This window comes from Micromesistius poutassou (genome assembly GCF_964030765.1).
Source record: "Micromesistius poutassou genome assembly, chromosome: 19".
Taxonomy (NCBI): domain Eukaryota; kingdom Metazoa; phylum Chordata; class Actinopteri; order Gadiformes; family Gadidae; genus Micromesistius; species Micromesistius poutassou.
This window is the reverse complement of record NC_140289.1, coordinates 1823298-1848945: the sequence shown is the minus strand read 5'-3', so window position 1 is coordinate 1848945 and position 25648 is coordinate 1823298. Positions and strand designations below refer to the sequence as shown.

Here is a 25648-nt window from a genome sequence, read left to right as displayed (position 1 = left end):
TATACAATGTCCACTTTTCTTCACTCACGATCATTCACCCCTACGTTATCAGTCACCTCATAATGCTATACACGTGTACAGCACTAAAAATACCAAGAGTAAAAACATGAATTAATATTTAATTACAGACCACATTGAAACAGCGACATTCCAACGAGGGCGTGGCTTTCACAGCGCTCCCACCAGGCCCCGCCCACTTCCCCCCGTCGTCAACAACTGGATCCGAGCTGTTTTCGACACCTAGCTTTGCTAGCGTGTTAGCCTTCGATCACCTACTGCACTCCGCCGATCCATCGATCCGGGAATTTAAACACCGCCTACAACCCGTCTCGAATCAACCCATCTCCGTTTTGTCTCGCACTGCGGTCCACCAAATGTCGACTTAAAGCCAAAGACAACTCAAAACTCATCTTGGGTTCCGTAGCACACCTCGGCTAACGGCGTAGTCGGGGTTAGCTGACTGACAGCTGGGCTAGGTTAGCTCCCGACTCCCTGCTCGATGTGGCCGCGGAGGAGAACCGATTCGATTACGGTTGCTAAAAAAAATGATTCCGTTTCGACCTTGGTGAGTAAAGTCTACGTGTGATCCGGTGTGAACCGGTTTATCGGAACACAATTGGCCCGTTCACGTTGAACGAGTGAGCTAGTAGTGGTGGTGTGGGGACTAGCCCCGCAATCAGCGGCTTGTTGATGGCTGAGGAATCCCATTTCTAGGCCAGGGTGAACTCCATCACCAGCAGCGGTGTGGGGGGTTCCACCCACTACTTTCAGACGTGGATCCACGACTTGTTAGAGCCATGGCCCTGTGTATTATTATCAGCAGCTAGATGTGTTATTAGGCTGGGCTATTTTACTCCACAGAGCCAACCAGAGCACGTTTGGGTGTCCTGAGACCACGGTCTTTCCTCGGCAAGGAGGCACCTGGCTGACCGTACCCCCCCCCCCCCTCCCCCCCTTCACATCAGATCCCTGGGAGCTGCACCCATCACATCACTTGGAGCTGCACCCTTAACGCTAATCCGCCGATGTCCCCACGTCTTGACCTTACCACGCTGCCGATATGATGCCAGTAAGTAGTTTATGACATTCTGATTCAGCTTCACTGAGCTAGATGATGACATGCCGATGCCGATGCGAGGTGCTGAGCTGTGGGGGTGTCAAGCTCACGATGGTGATGTGAAACCACCCCACCCCACACTACAACATGGTTAACCTTGGAGGTGCTGATCTACACGTGTTGCCGTTCCTCCGAATTAAAACGTCAGTAGGCATATCTTGTCACCATGTCCTTTTTCCAAAAGGTTCTCGACTACAGGGCCTACCATGCTCATTTTAAATCAACAGTTGTCCCGCAGTAGGGATAAAGCGTCCTCATATTGGAGATTAACAATCATGTCAGTACCAGAGTTGTAAATCCTCTTAAAATGGTAACATTGAAAGTATTAGCGCATTTATAATGCTGGTAAATTGTTTTGTGCTGTGTGCCTAATGTGGTCAGATAACACTGATGGAATGTACTACCATTCTTCACGTTGAAAGTCTCTCGGATTTAATGTTTCACAAGGTTATGAGACAGTCAGAATCAAAATGACATGTTTGTCTGGTATCTACCCATCCACCCATCACATCAAAGTGCTTGATGGGGGTGGGTCATATTGAAGAAAATCTGTCTTCTTTTTTTTTATTGATACTGAACTGAGGGTCAATCTTTGACCCCTTTTCCGTTTCTCTTTCTCTATCACAAATATTGAGTGAATTGTCAAGCACCATAAAATTCTACCCAGTCAGTGGGGTGGAGTCTTTTTTGCTTTAATGATTACCATACGGGCCTCCATTACTCTCTCTAAAACACAGTATTGAGTCATTTATGATCAACTCCATAAGGGCTTGTTCACGCTTCATTACGCTTCTAGTTAAATTTACCACAACAAACCTTTTGATGGGGAAGGTTAGCCTGAGATGACATGGCACTTAAATGTGTCCAAAGAATTGCTTTAGTAAAAATCTGGATAGTGTCCTCAAACATTACTTTGTTGAATCCAATACAATACAGTATTTGTTGTCAGCGATTTAAACTGACAGTAACTCAACAGTTATTACATTCTGGTGGCTCATAGCTCTTGTTTCTGATATTGAACTACCAACTGGATGGAAATTAAACAGATTAGGAAAACTTTCCATGTAACAACTGTCAAAACTCCATGCATGGATTCAAACAGACTTCAAAAATACATTTCTGAGTGGTACATTTTCCAAGATTGCTTAGTAGTGGGGAAGCATGTCCAGTTTATCAGTGATGGATGACTGCTAAGGTGTTCGGGGGGGGGGGGCAGATGTTTGCTGCCCGTCAGGCGACCCACCAGGCATTGAGCGGCTGTCAGCCAGCCAGCCCCGGCTGCGAGATGCCCTGTCCTTTTGTTCTAACATGACTGGCCGGCAGCCAGTGAGGCCCTTGGCCGTCCTGGGGCTCGTATGGCCACATCAGCTAATACTCCATTGTCAAGGAAAACTTTCTGGAGCTGAGTTGATTGTCTAAGCGGCATCAATCTCACACAGTGGAGCAGGGCAGAGTGTGACACCTTTCCCCCCAGCCACCAGCCTGTGGGTTGGGGGTGGAGGTGCTGCTGCTGGGGGGGGGGGGGGTTCCAGGCTTGGCTCACTGGCTTTCTCCTTGACTTGCCTTGGGTGCTTAATGGATATGGCTGTGGAAGCCCTCTCTTAAAGATACCCTTACCAGATATCCAGAGTCAGCTGTTTATGTATTTAACGGCTTCCAACACCTGTTCACATACTCTGTTCTCATTGGTTGAGTTGTGATGCATTATGTAGCTGACTTTGCTAATCACTTGCATGAAACCTGGACGCTCAATTGTTTTGTGTCAGGCAGCAGACGGCCGTCTCTTCCTCCTATTCTGATCAGATTTCATTTTCTTTTCGCGTTAATTATTGAGGTGGGGGGATAAGGTTGTACTTAGAAAGTCTATGCTTCAGCTCGCTTCATGACGGACTAACAATCGCCAAGTGTTTGGCTGTGACCTTACTCCTCGTCTTATCAAATGAAGCATGTGATTTTATTCAAACATTCCGATCGGAGGCTCCGCTAGGCGTGTGACACACGAGTTTGACTCAGCCCTCGTTGCCTTTGCGATAAAGCGGTGGATCAGCGTACTCGCTTTGTTCCTTTAATGAAGTTATAGTTTGATGTGGGTTTTTTATGGTTTGTTACAAAGTTCACCGTCCAACACACGGAACCCGTGATAGGTCTGATTGATCAACTGGATTAGAAATCTGTTTGATATCAATTCTTCGTGATCTGTGCGTTCTCTTGTGCGTGATCTGTGCGTGTCTCTCCCCTGGCTGGTGTGTTTTTTTTTGGTTTTGTTTTTTTAATTCATATTAGTATGTAATATACGGGTAGCTCTCCTAGATATTTAAACCGTAGTACATTTTTCCGCATTTTCCTGGGTCGATCATATCGCCTGTCCTGTGCTCGTCAATGAGTGGTGCAGCTGCAAAGCAAACCAGGACTAGATAATAGTAACGTTACTGTACGCCAACCTTTCGGGCTTACTATGTAAGACATGACATTTTGACACGCATGACTAGACCCTCTCAGCCCGCCAGGACTGCGTCCAACGTAGTGGGGCATGTTCTCTGAACGAGTGATGAATGACCGGGTGTGTTATTCTGCCCGGGAACAGACAAGCCGAGGTTTCCTTCCCGTGCACGCATGGGGGGGGAAAAAAATCTTCACCCAGATGACCGGAGACTTGGGCGTAATACGCTGCTGCCGTTCCCATCCAGTGTCCCCACCAAGAAGCATTAGCAGAGTCATCGCGGTTACCGCCGCTGGCACACCCCAGCCGAGCGAGTCCGGTGGAGGGTCTCTCTGCCCCCTCCTCTCCTCCATTCTTCGTTCACATTCTCTTTCTCCCTCTCGCTCTTTCTCTGACTCTGTCTCCGTGTGTGTGTGTGCGTGCGTGATTATGTGTGTGTGTGTGTCCCCTTCGGCGAGCTGTTTCTATCCATCTCTTTCTCTCTGCCTCCATCTCTTGCTTTACCTCTCTCTCTCGCTCCGTCTCTCTCCCTCTCCCTCTCTCTCTCTCTCTCTCTCTTCCCCCCCCTCTCTCTAGCTCGCTCTCCCTCACTAGATTATACATCCGACGAGGCTCTGCTGTCCCTCTCTCTCCCTCCAAAGTCTCTGCTGCAGCCGCGTCTGACGCAGGCACTACTCTTTGGCATTTTAAGTGCCAGCTTCGGGATGTCGTAATTATCGCGGCTCATGCCTTCCTGAGGGGCGGTTGCGGTGGAAAAATGAAGAGGTTCATGGCCCTGGTGTTGCGCGGGCTGGTCAATATTTCCAAGGAGCACCCTATCTGGGGGAAGGAGCACCAGCGCTCCCCCAAAAAGGAGAAGCGACGGAAACGGAGGGCGGTCAGACGGGCTAAGACCACCACGGGCGGAGGTGGCAACTTCTCGAGGGGGGTTCGTATTGACCGGCGCGTGTGTGTGCGTGCGTGCGTGCGTGCGTGCGTGTGTCTGTGTGTGTGTGTGTGACTGGAGGGACGGTAGCATGTAATGTATGCAGGGATGTCACAGTCAGAGAGTTGCGTGTTGAGTGTTTTTGCAGGGAATCTGATCAAGAAACTGTCTGTTAACTCATTGTTGGGGGGGGGGGGGGTCTCTCCATCATGGCTCGACTTGGGTTTCAGTCACGACCAAATGGATGTTTGCAGATGTTTCATGCAAACCAGGCGTTTGGGTGCTTTTTTTTTTTTCGATCCATGTTTTCCGGTAGGGTTTTGGGGGAGATAGTGCACGTTCCACCTTGGCTTAAAAGTAATGGCGCGCTGTACATTCGTCCCCGTGTGATGATGGGATTGATTGGCCGCGTGTCCCCGGGTCGCTTTTTTTGGCCGATGGCGGCGTTTTCAATGTGACTCTGGGATGTGGGTTGGCTGAACGTACTCGTGGTATCAAGATTATGCGTTGCGCGGTTATTCATTATAGGTAGAATATTGAACGTTTAAAAATGTCCGGCAAAACGTTCCATAATTTCCTCTGTAATCCAATGAAACAGAGAATATAACATTTAATGTATAGAAAAAGTAATGATTTATTTTGTTTGTACCGAGGAATGTCCTCATATAGTCAGTGGTTACATTATTAGCTTATTAAAAAAAAAAAAAAGGAATAGGCCTACTTATTATTTAGTTATTTTTTTGTGTATTGATCTATTCCTCAATGAGCAGCCAAAACTGCCTTTCATTGGTTGAAATCTGTCGATGGATAGATAAATACCTTATTTTTACATAGCTTTTTCTAGGGGTTTTATGGTTCTCATGAGCAAGGCAGTCACTTTCTGGTTGGACTCGGTTGCTGTATGAATGAGATGCCCCCTTGAAGACCACCCTTCCTACATTCATAGCTTTTGTTTTTCACATTCTCTCAAATGGTGTTTGCACTGAATTACAAACATGTTTTTAACCATTGCGTCCCATTAAGTGGCAAAATCGCTAAAAATAGCTTTTTTGACTCATCAGATACAAACCCCTGAACTCCCTCTCGGTGTGTGTGTGTGTGTGTGTGTGTGTGTGTGTGTGTGTGTGTGTGTGTGTGTGTGTGTGTGTGTGTGTGTGTGTGTGTGTGTGTGTGTGTGTGTGTGTGTGTGTGTGTGTGTGTGTGTGTGTCACCCACCCCTCAGGCTCTGAGATAATCAATACACGATTGAATAGTCCGAATCAAACCCAGGCCAGCAAATAGATTCCTTCATTATTGACAACTGTAAGCCCCAATATATGCTATGAATTGAATCCATACATTCGGCTGTATAGAAAACCTCCTGCATTAACATATATAAAGGTTTGGTGTACACCTCCTACGCAGAACCCCCATTGTTTCAGGGGGGATTAGGGCGTGCGTTTCTAGTCTTAACACATCCTGGATTAGGAGGGGAAAATCCCAAGGGAGAAAGATCAACCATGTCACATCAAGTGGCGTTCCCACTACCTGCGTTTCACTTTTCATGTCGGGATGAAACGATAAGAAGCAGAGCTACAGGTTGGGACTTGTAAGACGATGGTTCCTTTGTTGTTAGTCTGTCATGTACAACATGGTTTAGGTGACACTGAAGACACTCACGTTGATGAAAAAGTGGTGGTGCATTTTAAAGCCTAAGGCCGTATGGCAAGAACACTAGGAATTAGTATTCCTTCTACTGGGAGCTCTAGGAGGAATATCAGAGCTCCTAATGGGTCTCATCTCTTCAGGTATCCAGAGACGCTGGACCGAAACCGTTCATTTAAAATGGCTGATTAGAGGGAAAGGCTGTCCATAGTGGACCTCAACCACTTACACCTGACACGCTTTGTGAACCCGTGCCGTCGAGCTGGTCGTTGACTGCATGTGCCTTCCTCTGTGACCGCCACGTATAAGTTCAGTTGTGTATAGTTCAGTAGTTCAGAGGCGGTGGGAAACATGCGGGGGCGTGTGCATTAGCAAAAAATATTTTTTTAAAAAAGGTCTGAACTCGTCTTTGGTCGGTGTTGGAGCAGGCCCTACTAATCATGGTATTAAACACCGAGCCAACAGCAGCAGGGCCGCACCAGCGTTAGACACTTGGCTAGGTTCATGCATGAGAAAGCACACCGCATTCTCCTCTACAAGGGATTCACCGTACATCGACGGATGGTTCCCAGAGTACAGCTCAGTGAGCGTTCATTCATGGGCGGATGTAAAAAAAAAAAAGGCCCCGGGCAACAAGATTTTCCTCAGCATCTCCACGTCCACACTTCTGGTCTCAGGTTCTCACAGTGTGTCTCCTCCTCTTCCTCTTCCTCTTCCTCCTCCTCCTCCTCCTGTCGACCACGACACGAGGAGGAGGAGGAGGAGAGGGTGACGCAGTCTTCCACAAGAGGAGGAAGAGAGAGAGAAATAGAACCTGGGATCTGCCTCGTCGTCTCCACCTGGTCTGGTCCCATCTCCGGTTCTCACACTGTGTCTCCTCCTCCTCCTCCTCCTCCTGCTCCTCCTCCTCCTCCAGATGATTCTGACGGTGTACCTCAGCGACGGCGAGCAGTCCGTGACCGAGGTCCCCATCACGCCCGAGACCACGTGCCGCGATGTGGTGGAGTTCTGCAAGGAGCCCGGGGAGAGCGGCTGCCACCTGGCCGAGGTCTGGAGGGGCAACGGTGAGACCTTCTGCTGGTTGTTGTTGTTGTTGTGATGGTGGTGGTGGTTGTTGTTGTTGTTGTTATCTTTTCTTGGCTCGACCCTTTGGCTGGAAGGAGACGAGCCATCGGGGTGACTGGCGTGCAGTGGCCGTGCAGTGGCCGTGATACACGGGGGAAGTGCAATAAGGCGGCACTCGAGTGCAGATTTAAGATGCATTTTTCATGAATGTCAGGCAGGAATTAATCCTTAAGAATCTTGGAAGCAAACTGAATAATTTGGTATTGGGTCATCATTTGAGCAAATTATTTGAGCAAAAAAAAGAGGGGCCTTTTGGAGCTTATATATACAGCGAGATGCTGTAGCTTAATGGTGAAGATGGTAGAAAAATGTATGTTGGTAAAAAAAAAAGATTGGAAACTGACATCAGATTGGTCGCTGATCAATACTTGTCAGTAACAATTAGAAGTAATCTAATTGGTCATTCCCTGTAAAAAAACAACAACAAAAGAGTTGGCAGTTATTGAAATAATGATGGAAGTGGGTACCTGCGAGAATAAAACGGCACAACAACACATTGTGCCACCAATGTTGTGCCGCACACACACGTGGCTCTGTCGCAGTCCATGTAAAGCACATACAAACAACCTCTACAGCAGGCCAAAAGAGGCACGTGTGGGTGTGAGTATGGGTACTGGCGGACGTTCAATACCACAATCCCCCCCCCCCCCCCCCCCCCTCCCTCCCACCCACCTCGAACTGTCCCAACGCTCCGGTTTGTCCAAAGCATGACCCTGTCATCACCGGAGCTGTGGCTGACACACACTCCCGTACTCAGCGTTTTTCACTGAGAGGGACCTCCGCCTAGTACCCCCCCACCCCCACCCCCCCCCTGATGGAAAAACACCGCCCAGCCAGGGGCTTTGGCCCGCTGTCGTCATGCGATTGTGTTCCACGGGGGGCTGACAATGCTACCCTCCGCCCCCCCTTCCCCCCGTTATACAAACCTCCATTAATCCCGGTCGCTGCTCTGTATGCATGGAACGACGTGGAGATGAGCGCATGATTTTCACGTTTACTGCCCGACTGTATATTTTGACACGGTTTAGAGGTCACGTGATGCTTACATTGCTGTCGTCCTACCCGCGCGGGCAGTTCATCAAAATGGATCGAATCCCAATAAAAACAGCTTCCAAATAAAACACTTTTTACTGTTTATTAATGACTGGAGCCGCTGCTCGTTTGCTCGCGCGTGTTTTTTTTTTTTTTTTTTTTACAGTGAAATGATTAATTTCCCCCCTCAAACGGGCGAATGACTGTTTATGTATTCCACGCTGTGTCCCCAGAGCGAGCCATCCCCTTCGAACACATGATGTACGAGCACCTGCAGAAGTGGGGCCCCCGCAAGCAGGAGGTCAAGTTCTTCCTGCGCCACGAGGACTCGCCCGCGGAGAGCAGCGATCCAGGTGAGCCGCTCGCTAAACTTTCTGGTCCACTTTCGTTTACCGGGCCCCTCCGAGTTAAATGTTACGGGTACGTTTTTGTTTTTTTTGTTGGTTTGGACACTGAACGTCTCTCCATGGTCTCCATGGAGACAGGCACACAGAAATCCGATAAATAAATAAAAAAATCCCGTCCCGCTCTTATTTTCGGACTAATCGAGAACAATGTTCTCGAGAACAATTAGTCTGTGATCTGCAGAGATTTGGGCTAAAGTTCTAAAATCGTGGAGTGTCAGAAAGGGCCGAAAACAAAGTTTGTCGAAGTGTGCATTTTTTCATCTTCTCTGCAGGCACATCGTTCTGTTTTTGCGACCTTGTCCTACTTATATCCCCCAAGAAACGCTGCCCGCTAAGGCGAATTGGAATAGATGCATTCTGTCATCATGCCATTAATACTTAATACCGATAGTGTTAAGTGGAGTCAAAGTTTCAACAATGCATCAGAAAAAAAAGGTCTATTCTTTTCCATAATGGTCTCAACATTCATATATTCCGATAAAGAGAAATGCACACTTGCAGGTGACCTTTTTTTCCCTGTTGATATTATTGAGCTGTCTGCCTCTCGTGACTTTAAACTTCCGTTCCGGGTAGGTCACGCAGTCAGTGAGGAGTTGCCTCACTTCTGTAATTCCTTTTGAGGCCTCTGTCATACCCGATCATGTCTGTGGACTTCCACAACCGTACCGGACAACAGTTGTTGCCTTTAAAAAATAAATGTATAAAAATATTGTGTGTGTGTGTCGTGTGTGTGTGTGTGTGTAGGGAGTCAGCAGTCTCAGGACCAGACCGGTCGTAGGAGTGGCAGCAGCAGTGGGGAGAAGCACAACGAGAACGGGGTGAGTGCCGTTCGCAGTGACACACACACACACACACACACACACACACACACACACACACACACACACACACACACACACACACACACACACACACACACACACACACACACTCTCTTGCAAAACAAAACGTAATCGGATCTGATGGTGCACGAGGAAAACCATTACTGGGTCGGAGTGCTGTTGTTGGGGCTACATACTTCCGTCCCGTTAAACGCGGTTCAGCGTTTGTTGAGCGATTGCAAAACGCTTCGGTCCAGCGGACACAGCGGTTGGTAAATTCCCAAACCTCAAAAAAAAAAAACCGCAGTGACTGCATGAGCGTTCTTTCACAATTGAAACATTCCCACCTCACATAATGTTTGGTGGCGGGCCAACACGTCCGCTTGAGAATTCTGCATGATGTGCAGCGGCAGCAGAAAGAAATATCAGAAATTCCATTATTTTTCGCAATAAATATGAATGCAGAATGACTCGTGGACACTTCAGAAAACACTGAAGCGCCGTGTGAAAGATGGTATCAATTGAACCTGAACAAGGACAAATGTCAGGATTTGAATCACTTAAATCCACTTCACAAAAACCCCCAGTTTTTCCCCCAGAATGCTCATCTATTATCACGCTGCCACAGGCCTCGCTGCCGTACATCTCGACCCATGCTCCTGGGGACATGCCCTGCCCACTTCTTCTTCGGCTTTAATCCTAAAGCCCATATGTACGTGTCAGACAGAGTTCAAAGGGGCCATTTGCATTCGAGACCCAAGGCCCTTCCACAGTCTACCCCGCCCTGCCCATGTTGGTGTGCCGCTCCAAAGCAGGACGTATACAATGTCTCCCACTGGCGTTTGTCATCGACGTCTGCTACTTGCACGGTGGACGGCTGTGGATATCTTCCCTGCTCCCCTGCTCGGCATTCTGGGATATGTTGTGCTCAAGAGCGGCCTATATCCTAAAATCCTCAATCATCCCTCTCACTTATCCATCCCTGTCTCTCTCTCTCTCTCTCTCGCTCTCGCTCTCACGCTCGCTGGTCTTCACGGGCGCACTCCATCTTCGTGTCTCTTGCTCTTTCCCCATCACTTCCCTCCCCTCCATCTCGTGCTGTCTTGCTGGAACCATCTGTCCCAGATTTCATTCCGCAGTGGCTAAGTGTCGGGGGTCAAGGTATCAGAACTAATTCAACCTCGCGGCCAAGTAGGAATAATCCAGCCCGGGAGGATTTCTCTTTTCTCCTCACTGCCGTGAGATCCAGACCCCGTCGCTGCCGCAAGGGCGCCTGGTCAATACCCGAGTTGATTTGAACCCGGGCGACTCTCGGAATGAGATGCCTTAGATATTGAAACAATCACCAATATATATGCTGAGTGCTGACCTAACAAAATCCTACTTCTTTCCCTCCCCAACCACATCCGACAGGCTAAACCTAACCCTTCATTTAAACAGGCCCTCAAAGCCCACCTTTTTAAGATTGCTTCCACCACATAACCTCCTTCCCTTCTCTCCCCCTTCCTCTATCATTTTCGTAGCAAATATCCGTTCTTATTAAATGACTTTAGTTTGTGAGCACTCTGTAAAGCGTCTTTGAGCACCTACAAAAGCGCAGTATAAATCCAATCTATTATTACTTCCTGGCGGTCGGAAAACGCATAAAAATTCGACACATTCGGCGTGGGTTCCTTCTCTGACCCAAACACGTTTTGCTCTACCGCCTCACGGCCAACGCAACGCCGTCATTCCACAGGACCGGCGCAATGTCACCCCGCGACCAAAGCGGCTGCTAATTGTCCCCCGTCTGTCCAGCGCACCCCTAGCTACGAAGTAGCCCGCCGAGAGAGAGGAGGAGGAGCAGGAGCGGAAAAACAAGTTCTCCCCAGCTGACTCGCTGGCGCCTGCTTAACCTTCCACTTATCGAATTTAATGGAGGATTATGTTTGCACTGCACTGTCAGATGATATAACCATAATCATAAGAGGATCACGGCTGTGACTTTCCCCCGGGCTGCCTCGGAGGGGTAGCCAAGGCGCGTCCTCCCCACCCACCATGTCGAGGCTGATGACCCTGGCACGGACGCTACCTTGCATTACGCGTGCAGAAATATGCAGCGTTGTCCCATCTCTGCGTGTCCCAAGTATATTGCTTCCCCCCCGCCACACCACCGCCTCGGCCCCGGGGATTAATTATAAAGGTTTTTAAGTACTGCTCCCTCCATCGTGCAAAGTCAGGTGTTGGGGAGAAATGTAAGACGTTGATATAACGACGCTTTCATTTCCAGTAATCAATAAGAGTATTAGTGAGCACGGCATCAGCGATGCGGGGGGGGGGGGGGGGTTGGCTGGTGGGTTCATTTTTCAGACATCCCTCATCGCTTGTCACGTCAGTTCTGAATAGCAACGCAACCCAACGCCCCACCCCCCCCCTTCCCTTCCCCATCCCGCCCGTTCCCGGCTCTGAACACGGGTGTTTCCTCAGAGGTCCTCGCTGTCACTCTGGTGGCGCTGGCAGAACGCGTGTCTCCTCCTCCTCCCCTGAGCGGGACACTGAGCGACGGGCAAGAGCGCTGGAGCGTGGGGCAGCGTGACACCAGCGGCTCTGCCACCGTCACCTCCTCCTCCTCCTCCTCCTCCTCCTCCTCCTCCTTAGTCAACTCCTTGTTTTTTTTTCTTTTTCCTTTTTCGCTCGGCTTCTCCAGAAGCTTATCTCGCCCGTTTCGCCCGTACGCCCCGTTTCCGTCGTACAAACATGACTTGGATTTAAAAAGGCCAGACTCCCCTTGGTATTAGTTTGCATGACATGCTCTTATTTCCACGAGGGCGCATGACTCTCTGCACCGCGGAACGGCCCTGCGTCCGTCCTTCACCTGCGAGCCGTATTTCCTCCATGACGGTGTCCGGGTTTCGTCTGAAGCGCGTCATCGTGTACGACGGTGCAGCGACCTCCTCCCAGCGCCAGCCTGTCCTCAGCCGTCCTCTCAGACCGTTACTCCTGATTTGTACCCAGCTTCTCCTCATGTCACTGCGAAAGGCCACCATGACATTTCCCCAGCTCTCTCTCTCGCACACACACACACACACACACACACACACACACACACACACACACACACACACACACACACACACACACACACACACACACACACACACACACACACACACACACACACACACACACACACACACACACACACAGAGAGAGAGAGAGTGTTCCCTCCCTCCCCCAAACCTAGCTTCTTGTCTTATTATTTTAGAGAAGCCATCAGGGTGGCACATAGAGGCATTTATGGGCCCTTACCTCCTATATGAAGAGGTGAGAGCCTCTTCCGTCTTCATATAGCGCCTCAGCCAGAGTCGTGTTCCCAGCTTATCGTATTTCAACTCGAGGGATACTGCAGTTCACTCTGTGGAAAATACTCAGGCCCCCCCTTTTTATTTTTTAAACTCACAAAGCGACTTCAAGATGGTTGATATGCGCTGATATTTACGCAGCTATGGGTTTTTAAACCAAAAATGGACCACATTTGGCTGCCAACCAGAACTAGTTTTGTATTCTGCTGCAGTCCTATGGGTTGTGTATATATTATAAAAAAAAAAAAAATACATACAGACTTTTCCTATCCTTTGGACTCAAAACCGTTAAAGCAACAAGACAATGCATTCTTGGGATCTGTCACACCCTTTAAGTCAATGTGTCCAACCCCATTTGCGACGGCGGTATGTTAGGAATGGGCGTTAGCCGGCCGGCCTTTTTAGCGAGATTCTGAACGCACAAAAGGTCCGCTACGCGTGTGTGGAGATTTAGAGGATGGCCAATGCTGCGGAAAACAGAGTCTCTTCTCTCTGATGTTTCACCAAAAACCGTGCCGTGGCTGCAGACACAGATCGAAACACGGTGGCCCTCTCAGCTCTGCCACCATTTGTGCACTGAATAACTCACGGTGATACACGGTGACGCCGAATCACAATGAACCTGGGAGACGGAGGCTCCTGGACCTCAGAAAGCATGCAACTTGTCCCCTATCCATTAAAACTGTAAGAGTTATTTCGCTAGGAGCCTGCCTAACGCTGTCTTTTTCCAAACAAAGTTTGAACATTTTTGATTTTTTTTCACGTTTTTCTTTTGCAGTACCAGCTGTCAGTTCACGCTGTAGAAGTTATGCTGACGTCATCTGTGAACAATACCATGTGTGTGTGTGTGTGTGTGTGTGTGTGTGCGTGCAGGTGGGGAGCCAGCGGGTGGAGCTCACCCTGTCTGAGCTGCAGGAGATGGCGTCCCGGCAACAGCAGCAGATCGAGGCCCAGCAGCAGATGCTCGTCGCCAAGGTAACGCCACAAAACCCTCTCATCCCTGCGGTACCCGTCACGGGCGTCTCATCGCCTAAGGCCAGCTTGTTTGTGAAATAACGTGTTAAGTCAAAGTTTTGTCGCCGTCAAACTTGATTCACTGTGGCACATTTGAAGTTTTCTTTCTTATGGTCAACTAACTTTTACCGATTTTTATTTTTATTTTTCTTTCAAACTCTACGACTTTTGCTTGTGATATCGGATCCGGGCGTCAGATTCTGGGAATAATGATAATTTTCCAAAAACCAAGAAACCGAGTCTGTGATGTAAATAACAACGATACAAGATTAAAAGGTTGTGGTTTACAAGACGACGTTTTAATGGAAGTGTCGTGACATTCATTCCCGTTCCTGCCACTACGCTGTTGTCGGCGGCACACGCACACACATCAGGAAGTTAATGTTCCCGCGCCTTCCGAGCAATCCACCCTGACTCCGAAACGGACCGAACCCTTATATTACTCAGTCTCTCTCTCTCTCTCTCTCTCTCTCTCTCTCTCTCTCTCTCTCTCTCTCTGTTGACTCTCTGACCCGCCGCCGACCCCCCCCCCCTCTACGTCCGCGGCGGTGGGTCCGTCCCGTGGTGCGACGCGCCACCCGGTCCGTTCCATTTCCCCCCCCCTCCGTCGAGAGGCCCGGTGGGGGGCGGCCCGGTGGCCGCGTCGAGGCCCCTGGAGAAGTGGGTCCGCTGCCCACGGTGCCCTGCAGCCATTTGGAAACCTGGGCTTGTCATCTCCTATTTTCAGAGCGCTAACTGGAGCAAGACACAGTTGGATGGAGAGAGGGGGGAGAGGGGGGGGGAGAGAGGAGAGAGAGGGGGAGAGGGAGCAAGACACAGTTGGATGGAGAGAGAGAGGAGAGAGAGGGGGAGAGGGAGCAAGACACAGTTGGATGGAGAGAGGGGGGGAGAGAGAGAGGGAGGGAGATGGAGAGAGAGAGAGAGAGGTGACAAGCAGTTGACGCAGCACGGCGCTTCAGCCTTCCCGTTCGAACGCGTTTAATCGACTCGGAGGTCGTCCGGGGGACTTCTGGGAAATCTGTAGCGTAGTATGCTAATTCTGTCGCGGCGGCCCACTTGTTTTTGCTTCCCGATTCAGATTTGGGTTTGTGTTTTTTGTCCCCCAGTCGTGACTATGAATTAATTGTCTGAATAACCCACGCTTGGCTCACCGGGCACTGGGGCGTGAACAGGTTTTAAATACCCTCGTGTGTTCACAAACAGGCAGCGACTGATCTGAGTTGATCACCTGCCTCGGCGCTCTTTAAAGTATTTTATACCTGGGCACTTTCGAGGTGAACACACTTGACACAACATGACCCAACGAGTTGAAGCACTTACCATTGTCAACAATGTGCGAAATATCCCACATCAACGTCACTGCTACTCACGTCCAAAACTAAACATCACATTTATATGTCATCTGCGGTCATCCGAATCATCACATTACTTTCCACCACAACCAACGCCCACACTCGCCTGAATAAGAACTACAAACATGGCCACCACTGGTCCTCCCGATCATCGGCATCATCAGATTTCCTTCCTTCAATACCCGACTCACTTCAATAAGAACTACAAACATGGCACGTTATTTTCCTCTCCCAACCCCAACTCGCCTAACTAAGAACTACAAACATGGCCGCCTGTGGTCCCCACCTCCCCACCCCCCACCCCCCCCTCCCCTACAGGAGCAGCGGCTGCGTTACCTGAAGCAGCAGGAGTCGCGGCAGCAGCAGACGGCGTCGGAGGGCGAGAAGCTGCAGAGGCTGAAGGAGCGGGTGGAGAGCCAGGAGGCCAAGCTGAAGAAGATCCGCGCCATGCGGGGCCAGGTGGACTACAGCAAGGTCATCAACGGGAACCTGTGTACGTACCCCACGCCGGCCCCCTGCTCCTGGGGGGGGGGGGGGGGGGCGTGAGCACATGGTTGTGGAGGGCAGTGTTCCTGTAGGGTTTAGCACCGAGGATGCCTCGGTGTTTCTCTGGACGTGTGGGTCTTGAGTCCGTTAAGTCAGGCCCCCACGGAGACATTGAGGAGCCCACAAAGAATAGGATGAAGAATATTGAATGGAGAAACCCTAAAGAAAACCCTAATGGCCCTCAAGGGCTAGTAAGAAAGGTTATAAAGTAATAATAAATGTAGAATCAGATCGTAGACAAAATCCTCCCAAACTTAATTTCACATTTGTGCGAGCAGTTTTCAGTTAAGGGCAGTTATGATTCTTGTTGCGTGTGCGAACAAAAGTGGAGTAGTGTAGAGTACCCTCACACCCGCTGTGGTGGGATTCAAAAGGGGGACCCGTCTCACAACCAGGTGTGGTCTAACTTAGCCATCACAAGCCAGCCAAGCTTGAAAGTCCACCCTATAGTGGTGTCACATGTGGGAGGGGCCAGATGTGTGATTGACAGGTCAACCTCCCCAGCCTACTCCATGCACTCCATCAACTGATCGACACACCTGGTGGTAAAATGGCAGCCCCTTTTGTGAAAGAGAAAGAGGCCAGTGATGAATGGCGGTGGTCTTTTGTCAGCCTGTGGTGTTTTCACAAAGTAAATATACAAGTCTGGAACTGCCGATATTTTATTGATGAATTCATGCCACGGACAAAAGGGTATTCCATCAACAACACACGTCGAATCATGCGTTGTTACCGCTTAAAACTGCATTGGTACTTTGGGAGAGACAATGAATGTACGCATTTAAGCCGCATAGATATTTAAAGGCAAATTTAATGATATAGATATATATAGCGACCTTGAAACAATAAGGCCTTTCATAGTGCTTCATATAAGGAGGAATTGCAATATGAATCATTTTAAAAGACAATATAAAATTGGAGTTTAACGAGGTAAATTAATAACTTAACGAGTGAGCAGAGATAAATTATTTATGCAAACCGAAACAATTTGAGCCCTAATTTAAAGTACATACTAACTTTCTCCCTCTGTTTCTCTGTCTGTCTGTCTCTCGACCTCCATCGCTATTTGTCCGTGTCCCTCTTTCTATCTCCATCTGTCTATCGGCATCTCTTTCTGTCTGTCTGTCTGTATCTCCATACGTCTGTCTCTCTTCCTCCAATTCTCCTGTCTGTTTGTCTCTCTCTACCTCTCTCTCCGTCCGTCTGTCTGTCCCTCTCTCTCTCCCTCCACCTCTCTCGCCATCCATCTGTCTGTGTTCCTCTCTCTCCCTCCACCTCTCCGTCTGTCCGGCTGTGTCCCATTCTCTCCCTCCACCTCTCTCTTCCGTCTGTCTGTCTCTCTACCTCTCTGTCCGTCCGTCCGTCCGTCTGTCTCTCCCCCCCCCCCCCCCATTCCAGCGGCGGAGATCGAGCAGGTGAGCAGCCTGTTCCAGGAGAAGCAGTCGGAGCTGCAGACGGCCGTGCTGCGGGTGGAGCAGCTCAGCCTGCAGCTGGAGGAGCTGCGGCGGGGCAAGCTCAACGGCCTGCAGGCCCCGCTGGGGGGCCCCGTCACGGGCACCGCCGCCCTGGAGCTCCGCAAGCTCTACCAGGAGCTCCAGGTACGTGGAGCTACCTCCAGCGCCGCGGGAGCAGCTAAAGCCCAGTATCTAGTTCGTGCAGCGATTTGTCGCATGTCGCACACCTCTGAAAATCGGAGTGAGTTACCCGGGTGTCCACGGGATAGTCCCAGCAGAACAGAACCACATTTTACACTTACTTACATTTAGGGCATTTGACAGACGCTTTGATCCAAGGCGGCTTACAGTAGTACATTTGTCAGAAGAAAGAGAAACAATATATCGATGTCGGTACAGTGAGGATGTTCATAGAACCAAGTGCCAAGCACTAGCCATTGCTAGGTTCGTAACCACTTCGGATGCGTGCGTACCGCGTGGAGTAGGCTTTGAAGTAGGCTAGGCTTTGTGGGATATATAGTGAGGTTTGCTTTTTGTTTGGAGATTTGCCTTTGGCTCCATCAAGTGGTTCAAAGCAGATGAGAGAGACAGCAGGGTAACACGCGTCACTGCAATACAAACGATGCAGTGAGCGAGAGAGAATTCACCGGAGGCGAACATCCTGGGACAAAGAAATATAGACCATAGAACAGAGAGTGAGGAACTCGGCGTTCATGAATTCATATTTAATGATTCTTTACTTGATGATTCATTTAGATATTTATTTCTAATAATGTATTCAATAATATATATCGTACGGTTCTCTTTTCACTATCAATTTTTGGTCTTCACTCATTTCACCGTCTCACTCGCGTCGCTATTGAGTCGCCGTACGTAGAAAGAATTGTTGTTGTCCTGTTGCAGATCCGCAACAAGCTGAACCAGGAGCAGAACAGCAAGCTGCAGCAGCAGAAGGAGCTCCTCAACAAGCGCAACATCGAGGTGTCGCTGATGGACAAGCGCATCAGCGAGCTGCGCCAGCGGCTCCACAAGAAAAAAGCTGAGGCACGTCAAAAAGAGATCGTCCCTGTAAGGCCAGGACACACGCACACGCATCTCACACACACACGCCCACACCACCACCCCCCCCCCCCCCCCCCCCTTTTCCTACAACGTTGCTCTGTTAGGAGAAAAAGGTTCAAAGTTCAAAGTGTTACCAATCATTTCGCGTGCGTGCGTGTGTGCGTGGGTGTGTGTGTGTGCGCCTCTCTGTGTGTGTGTGCGTGTCTCCTGTGTCTGTCTATGTGTGTAGTGGCTTGTATCTGTTTTACCCTTTTGACGATAGTCTTAAGTTCCTGTGCAGTTCTGTTAAACAGAGGTAGTCGATCAACTTCTCACCGCAGTGCTGTGAGAGGTCAATCCTTAAGAGCTTTGACGTCTGACTACGACATGCGCCGTATTTCCCACACCGGCTACAAGAAACGACATTCGACCCTATCACAGCAATAATTCATCAAGTCCCGATTGTGCAGCGTTCGCACAACCACCACTCCTCCACCCGTTAAGATGTCTTCATCGTTCTGTTTATTTTTGTATCTTTCCCCCCCCCCTCCCCCCCCCACCCGCCCTTCAGCTGAACAAGGCCAACGGGCCCCCCTCCCCCCAGCCGGCGCTGGGGACCCTGGGCCGCGTGGCCGCCGTGGGGCCCTACATCCAGGTGCCCGTGCCGGGTCAACAGCAGGGCGGCTACACCATGCCTCCGGACCCCCTGAAGCCCCAGACGCTGGGCATCAACGCGCAGCCCCCCCACGGCCGCAGCAAGTCGGGTAAGGTCCCGACCGCCGCGACCGGCGCTCGTGTTTCCGTGGGAGGGGGGTTGAGGGAGGATCCCGGCCCGGGTGATCGAGGCGCTGGGACCTTCTCTCCCGGGCCTTCACGCAAACATCCGTTACAATGTCGTCTCTCAGACTGACTTTGTTGTGTACCGAGATGTGTCGAGAGAGAGAGAACATTGAGCGAGAGAGAGAGAGCATTGAGCGAGAGAGCGATCTCAGCCTTGGATGTGGAGAAAGAGGCATTAAGGCACTTTGGTCTTTTTGAGTGGCTGAGAGTTTGTTAAAGAGTGTGAGACGATAAACGGAAAAAAAAAAAACGGTACTTTGGTCTCACAAAGACCAAAGTACCGCTGCTGTGGTTTACGTTCGTGGCAGGTGAGCTAACACGACATGCTCCCGGGTAGAATCGACACAAATATAACACACAACAAAGTTGCCGTGTTATATTTGAACGGATGTTTAAGTGAAGCCAGGACGATGGATCCCATCACCCAGAACGACATGGTCCTTTAACACTTTTTTTTTTGTGTTCAGTTTCAGCTGAAAGTTTGTTGGTGAAATTGTGAAAACAATATTTTACAGTAACATTTCCGTACGGTTTTCAAGCTTGTTTGTGTGTTTATCATAGACATAATGTAGTGGATCACTCAGCTCTGCCTGTTTTGCTGTGACTAACTATCCTATTCGGGATGAACGGCGAAAACATTGCCATGCAAAGACATGCGTTCATGTTCAGTGTTGAACACGGTACATTGGCCGGGGAGCTATCCCGCTATTAAACCCTACACGCGTTCGCCTGAGACCTCCCGGCCGCCGCGCCTCACGCAAAGTTCCCCCCGGCCCGTTTTTAGCCCTCCGCCGCCGCTGGCTGACCCTCAGCTCCCCTCCGATGATTGGTTCCCTGCGGCGTGCCAGCATATGTAACGTGCGTGGAACGAGTGGAAAGTCAAATCTTGCGCTAAGCCATGTCCGGGGGGGGTGGGGGGGGGAAACATTTGACAAATCCATCCGTGGCGTTGGTACACGGATCCTCCTTTTTTGCATGGCGACCCCGCGGCACGTGATCTGTCCAATCCCCCGGTAATCCGCACGCTCCCCGCCTGCCTCCCCGCCCCTCACTGAAGGCGCTCTCGTGTGTGTGTGTGTGTCTTGATCTGAAGTCTGCATCTGTTTTTCCCCCCTTCTTCTTCTTAATCTTCCTTCTAACGCTGCTTATTTTCCTGTGCCTGCGTGTGTCTGTGTGTGTGTGTGTGTGTCTGCGTGTGTGTGTGCGCACTCTCTTTGATGTACACTTTGTGTTTTCTCTTCCCGTTTCCTTCCTTCCTCCCCCCTTTTCTCTCTCTCTGCCTCCACTGTCCCGCTACCTCCTCTCCTCTCCTCCTCCCCCCACCCCCTCCACCCCCCCCACCCCACCCCTGCTGGCTCTGTGTTGGACTCCTGTGTGTGTGTGTGTGTGTGTGTGGGTGTGGGTTGGTTCGGGGTGGGGGGGGGGGGTGGTCCCGTTGCCGCCACCACCACCACCACCACAGGGGTCGAAGGCAGCGTGCGAAAGCCCGCCACCACTTGGAAGGTCTCCGATTTAGACATCGTTGTGGACCCCGTGTCCGGGTCTCCTCCCGCCCACCAGCCCGCCCCCGCAGGCTCCGATGGGACACCCCGTGAGTGCACAGCTGCTCCCCCCCCCCAAACCCCCCAACCCCCCACCCCCTCCCCCACATGGTTCACCGCCGGCCCACGCGTTCTCCTTGAGTAACGTGCAGGATCATCAGCATGCAGCAAGAGCGTTGAGCTCAGTACTGTAGTCCCACCTAGCGAGCACAGGGCTGTGGTCTCGTCCAATGAGCACAAAGCTTGTTGTTTAGCGGCAGCCAATCGGAACGGAGAGAGTCTTCTCAGTTAAGAGAGGAGTCAGGTTTGAATTTTGGCGTCAATTGGGAACGGTGGAGTGTGTGTGGATGATGGCTGGTTTGAGCAGCCTCACCTGGCCCAGGTGGAGTCAGATGGATCGGACTCTGGGGTTGGGTGGGGCTAGTTAATCCAGCCATCATCCATACACACTCCACACACACTTTGTCACATGTCGAGTGCGGCCTTCCAAAATGAGTGAAGTCATCATTTCCAAAACTGCTCAAACGGTAATGCTTAAGCTGTATCCATCACTCAATGTCCAGAGTTGAGGCTGGCGAATCAGACAAGACATCCTGGCCTAAGCTTCCTGCGATTGAAATCTTCCTGATATTATCACGAGCCGTCATGTGACAGCCAAACCTGTGTTGTGTACACACTATAGTGCGGTGGGATGACCAACAGCGACAGAGATTAATTGTCATCCTTTTGGAGACAAACAACAATGCCCTTCTTCTGAAGTAACTCCCAGTCGCCTGTATAAGAAAATGTCACGTCAACGCACTGCTGATCCTGTGTGTGTGTGTGTGTGTGTGTGTGTGTGTGTGTGTGTGTGTGTGTGTGTGTGTGTGTGTGTGTGTGTGTGTGTGTGTGTGTGTGTGTGTGTGTGTGTGTGTGTGTGTGTGTGTGTGTGAAATGTGTCCCAGTGTGCAGAATTGCTCCACATTTAAGAAGGCTTCATGTTTTTGTGCGCCGCAAGTCATTCATTACATGACATTCCGTACATTGTCATTACCTCCCCTGTCTGCTTTATCTCCTCCGTTACCCCCTACGTCATTTGCAGCAAGGGAGCGGCTAGAAAGATTAGCCCTGTTCATGTAATTATGTCTATCTCGGTCTCGCTCTCACGGTAAACACGATTTTGGGATTTTGGGCTTTTGGGATTTCTTCTAAAAACATTGACCTTGGCATTTGTTGTAAAGCGCTGACTATAAAAAATGCAAGAGATTGCCCTAACAAACCTTATTCATCATCGCAGAAGGTTTCTGGTCTTTTGATTATATATAATTGATCTTATTTTATACTCCCGTTCACGGTCCACGCGGTACTGAAAAGAGTGCAAATTCAAAATACTGTCTGCAATATCACAGCGTATGTTATTATGGTATAACACCATCATCCTTCCACTGTTCTTAATATAATAACGGTGCGGGGATAACTGTAAGGAACGACCTCCCTTTCTAAGCTAAGGTGTAAGTGCACACTGTTCAAAGCTTTCATTCGTACCCTTTTATCCAAAGCGACAAAGCTTTAATCATTATTAATCATAGGGAGGCGTGGATCCGGGCTGCCTTAAGGTTGACTGGGGGACTCTGCTTCACACATCTTCCTCTACATCTACACCCTCAGAGCATTCAGTCCCTAATCCTTCTCCTCCTGCACCACCACCACCACCACCACCACCACCACGGACGTGGTGGTGGTGGTGGTGGTGGTGGTGGTGGTGGAGGGAGAAGGGTGATCCACACATCTTCCCTCAGTGTATTCCGTCCACTAACCTCCACCCTCCTCCTCCACCACCACCACCACCACGGTCACTCTCCACACTCCATTACCCCCTGGCTCACCTTCTCCTCTCTCCCCGTCCCAGCGGTGGACACCGGCTGGCCCTCCAAGGGCCCCTCGACCCTGAAGCCCCCCGACCGGAGGGACTCGGGGTCGGACGTCCAGGGCAAGAGCCCCACCTCCGGCTCCCCCGGCGGAGACAAGGTTAGCGGGGATTTTGCTCTCTCTCCCTCCCTCTCTGCCGCTCCATCTCCCTCCCTCCCTCCCTCTCGCCCTTTCTCCCCCTTTCTATCTTCATCCCTTTCTCTCTGCCTCTCCATCTCCCTCTCTCTCCCCCCCTTCCCCCCCCCCTCCCCCTCTCTCTCCATTACTCTCTCACCCTCTCGATCTCCCTCCCTCTCTCCCTTTGTCCGCCTCTCTATCTTCATCCCTTTCGCTCTGCCTCTCCAGCTCCCTCTCTCTCCCCCTCTTCCCCCCTCTTCCCCCCTCTCTCTTTCTACAGCCCTCTCTCTCACTCTCTTATCTTCCTGCTTATCCTGCTGAGCACTAATGCTCACCCCATGTATCCCAGGGCCTTACCCTGTCCCAGGCCCATAGTCTATGGTCTAATGGGCAACACTAAAATTTGCTGCAGGTCATTTTATATCCTATATATAAATTAATCTTCCTGTATCTTCTTACCATTGACCTTTTCTTATGACATAATTTCCTAATCTTTTAATAATTCTTTTATTTAAACATTGAAGTATACTTTATCTATCTCATCTGCCTTATGTCTTCTATCTCATCTAATCGTTTAATAATCATACCCCCAACCTTTGACATTTTAAACACGTTTTTTACTTCTGTAAACCTGTCCGTCTTGTCTCCTTGTCCGTCCGTCCGTCCGTCCCCAGGTGCTGGACTCTAAGGTCTCCTCCCCCGCCTCCTCCAAGCCCCTGCCCCCCCCCTACGGCTCCCACCACACCACCACCTCCCCGCCCTCGGCGCCCACCCTGGAGCGCCGCAAGGACGTGCCCCCGCCCCTCCCCCCGCCGCGGCCCAACCCCAACCTGCCGGCCCCGGCGTGGCCCCGCGGGGCCCCCGGCAGCGGCGGCGGCGGCTCCTCCTCCTCCACCACCTCCTCCTCCTCCTCCTCGCAGCAGATCCAGCAGCGCATCTCGGTGCCGCCCAGCCCCACCTTCCAGCAGCCCCTCTCCCCGCTGTACCCGCCGGGGCTGAGCGAGCGGCTGGAGGCCCCCCTGGCCATGGCGGTGCGGCCCTTCCTGCCCAGTGACCGGGGCTCGCGGCCGCAGTCGCCGCGCAAGGGCCCGGCCACCATGAACTCCAGCTCCATCTACCACATGTACCTCCAGCAGGCCGCGCCCAAGGGCCAGCCGCCCAAGCCCGCGCTCAAAGCAGGTGAGCCCGGCTTCTGTTTGACCTCTGAATACAGGACTCATATATATATTTATTTATTTATTTATATATATATTTATTTATATGAAAGAAATATGAAAAAAAAATGGTCCATTGAGACTGAAGTCATTATTTTTAAGTGCGTTGTTAATGTGTGTGTGTGTGTCTCTCTGTCTCTCTGTCTGTCTGTCTGTCTGTCTGTCTCTCTGTCGGTGTGTCGGTACGTGTGAATTTGTCTGTGTGCATGTCTGTACGCGTTTGTCTGTGTGTGTGTGTGTGTCTGTACGTGTTTGTCTGTGTGTGTGTGTGTGTTTGTCTGTCTGTGTGTGTGTCTGTACGTGTTTGTCTGTGTGTCTGTACGTGTTTGTCTGTGTGTGTGTGTGTCTGTACGTGTTTGTCTGTGTGTGTGTGTGTGTCTGTACGTGTTTGTCTGTGTGTGTGCGTGCGTGTGCGTACATCCCCCCCCATGCAGTGTACGGCAAGCCGGTGCTGTCGGCCTCCAGCTCCACGCCGCCCTCCCCGCTGCCCTTCATGGCGGCGGGCGGGGCCTTCCCGGCGCTGCAGCTGCTCCACCACGGCGACGACGGGCTGGACGCCGCCCTGGACGAGCTGGACGGCTTCCGGCCCCTGGACGGCACCTCGGCGCCGCCGCCCAGCGTGGACCACATCCCGCGGCCCCTCAGCCCCACCAAGCTCACGCCCATGGTGCACTCGCCGCTGCGCTACCAGAGCGACGCCGACCTGGAGGGCCTCCGCAAGAAGCTGGCCAACGCCCCGCGGCCCCTCAAGAAGCGCAGCTCCATCACGGAGCCCGAGGGCCCCTCGGGGCCCAACATCCAGAAGCTGCTGTACCAGCGGTTCAACACACTGGCCGGCGGCATCGAGGGCGGGGTGGGCGGGGGGGGAGGAGGAGGAGGAGGAGGCGGCGGAGGAGGTGTAGGCGTGGGGGGTGGTAGCCCTGGCAACGGGACGCCCTTCTACCAGCCGGCCCCGGGCCCCGGGGGGCCCGACTCGGAGAACGGCAACGCCCCGGCCGACACGGAGCTGCAGCCGGCGCCGGCGGGGCCGCTAGGGGGCGAGGGGGCGGGGTCGGAGTCTCCGCCCCTGCTGGCGGACGCCAACGACAACCGGGCGAGGCTGCTGGAGTCGCCGGCCACGGTGAAGGAGGAGCCGGATGAGGAGGAGGAGGAGGAGGAAGAGGAGGAGGAGGACGACGACAACAACAACAACAACCTGGGCGGGGGCGAGGCCCTGCTGCCCAGCCCCGTGCCCGAGGTCAGCTCGCCGGAGGAGACCGCCGCCGCCGCCGCCGCCTCGCAGGCGCTGGTGAGAGACGCACGGCACACCCACGCCACGCCTCCTCCGCACATTGTTCATCCGTTCACCCAGCGTTCCTCCACTAGCCTCCCGTCATTCATCCACCGTCCATCACCCACTCTTCACCCACCCAGCATCCACTCATCATTCATCCCTCATCCAGCCATCATCCACCCCTCATCCAGCCATCATCCACCCCTCATTCAGCCATCATCCACCCCTCATTCAGCCATCATCTACCCCTCATTCAGCCATCATCCACCCCTCATTCAGCCATCATCTACCCCTCATTCAGCCATCATCCACCCCTCATTCAGCCATCATCCACCCCTCATTCAGCCATCACCCATCCATCCTCCACCCATCATCCACCCATCATCCATCATCCATCCATGAAGGCGAGGTCCAGGATTTAACACCATGGGCATTTATTATCAAAGTTGACTGTTAAGTTAATGCGAGGGATTCCCCTCAAACACCATATTCATGC

General features: G+C 51.4%; 1 protein-coding gene across 3 annotated transcripts in view; it reads left to right on the top strand.

Moving 5' to 3' along the window:
- Window positions 1-235: 235 nt before the first annotated feature.
- The window catches only part of ppp1r13bb (protein phosphatase 1, regulatory subunit 13Bb), a 28635-nt gene continuing 3222 nt past the window's right edge, over window positions 236-25648 (top strand). The window contains exons 1-14 of one of the 3 annotated variants that reach the window (XM_084484083.1): window positions 236-565; window positions 862-1069; window positions 7043-7190; window positions 8517-8636; window positions 9435-9508; window positions 13726-13827; window positions 15537-15711; window positions 17163-17362; window positions 18122-18286; window positions 18831-19023; window positions 20571-20690; window positions 22529-22647; window positions 23340-23844; window positions 24314-25167. In XM_084484083.1, the coding sequence (XP_084340209.1) occupies window positions 1061-1069; window positions 7043-7190; window positions 8517-8636; window positions 9435-9508; window positions 13726-13827; window positions 15537-15711; window positions 17163-17362; window positions 18122-18286; window positions 18831-19023; window positions 20571-20690; window positions 22529-22647; window positions 23340-23844; window positions 24314-25167 (2784 nt within the window). In that variant the 5' untranslated portion in view covers window positions 236-565; window positions 862-1060. The remainder of the gene's footprint in view (window positions 566-861; window positions 1070-7042; window positions 7191-8516; window positions 8637-9434; window positions 9509-13725; window positions 13828-15536; window positions 15712-17162; window positions 17363-18121; window positions 18287-18830; window positions 19024-20570; window positions 20691-22528; window positions 22648-23339; window positions 23845-24313; window positions 25168-25648) is intronic. The other 2 variants (XM_084484082.1, XM_084484081.1) reach the window with 2 other exon arrangements.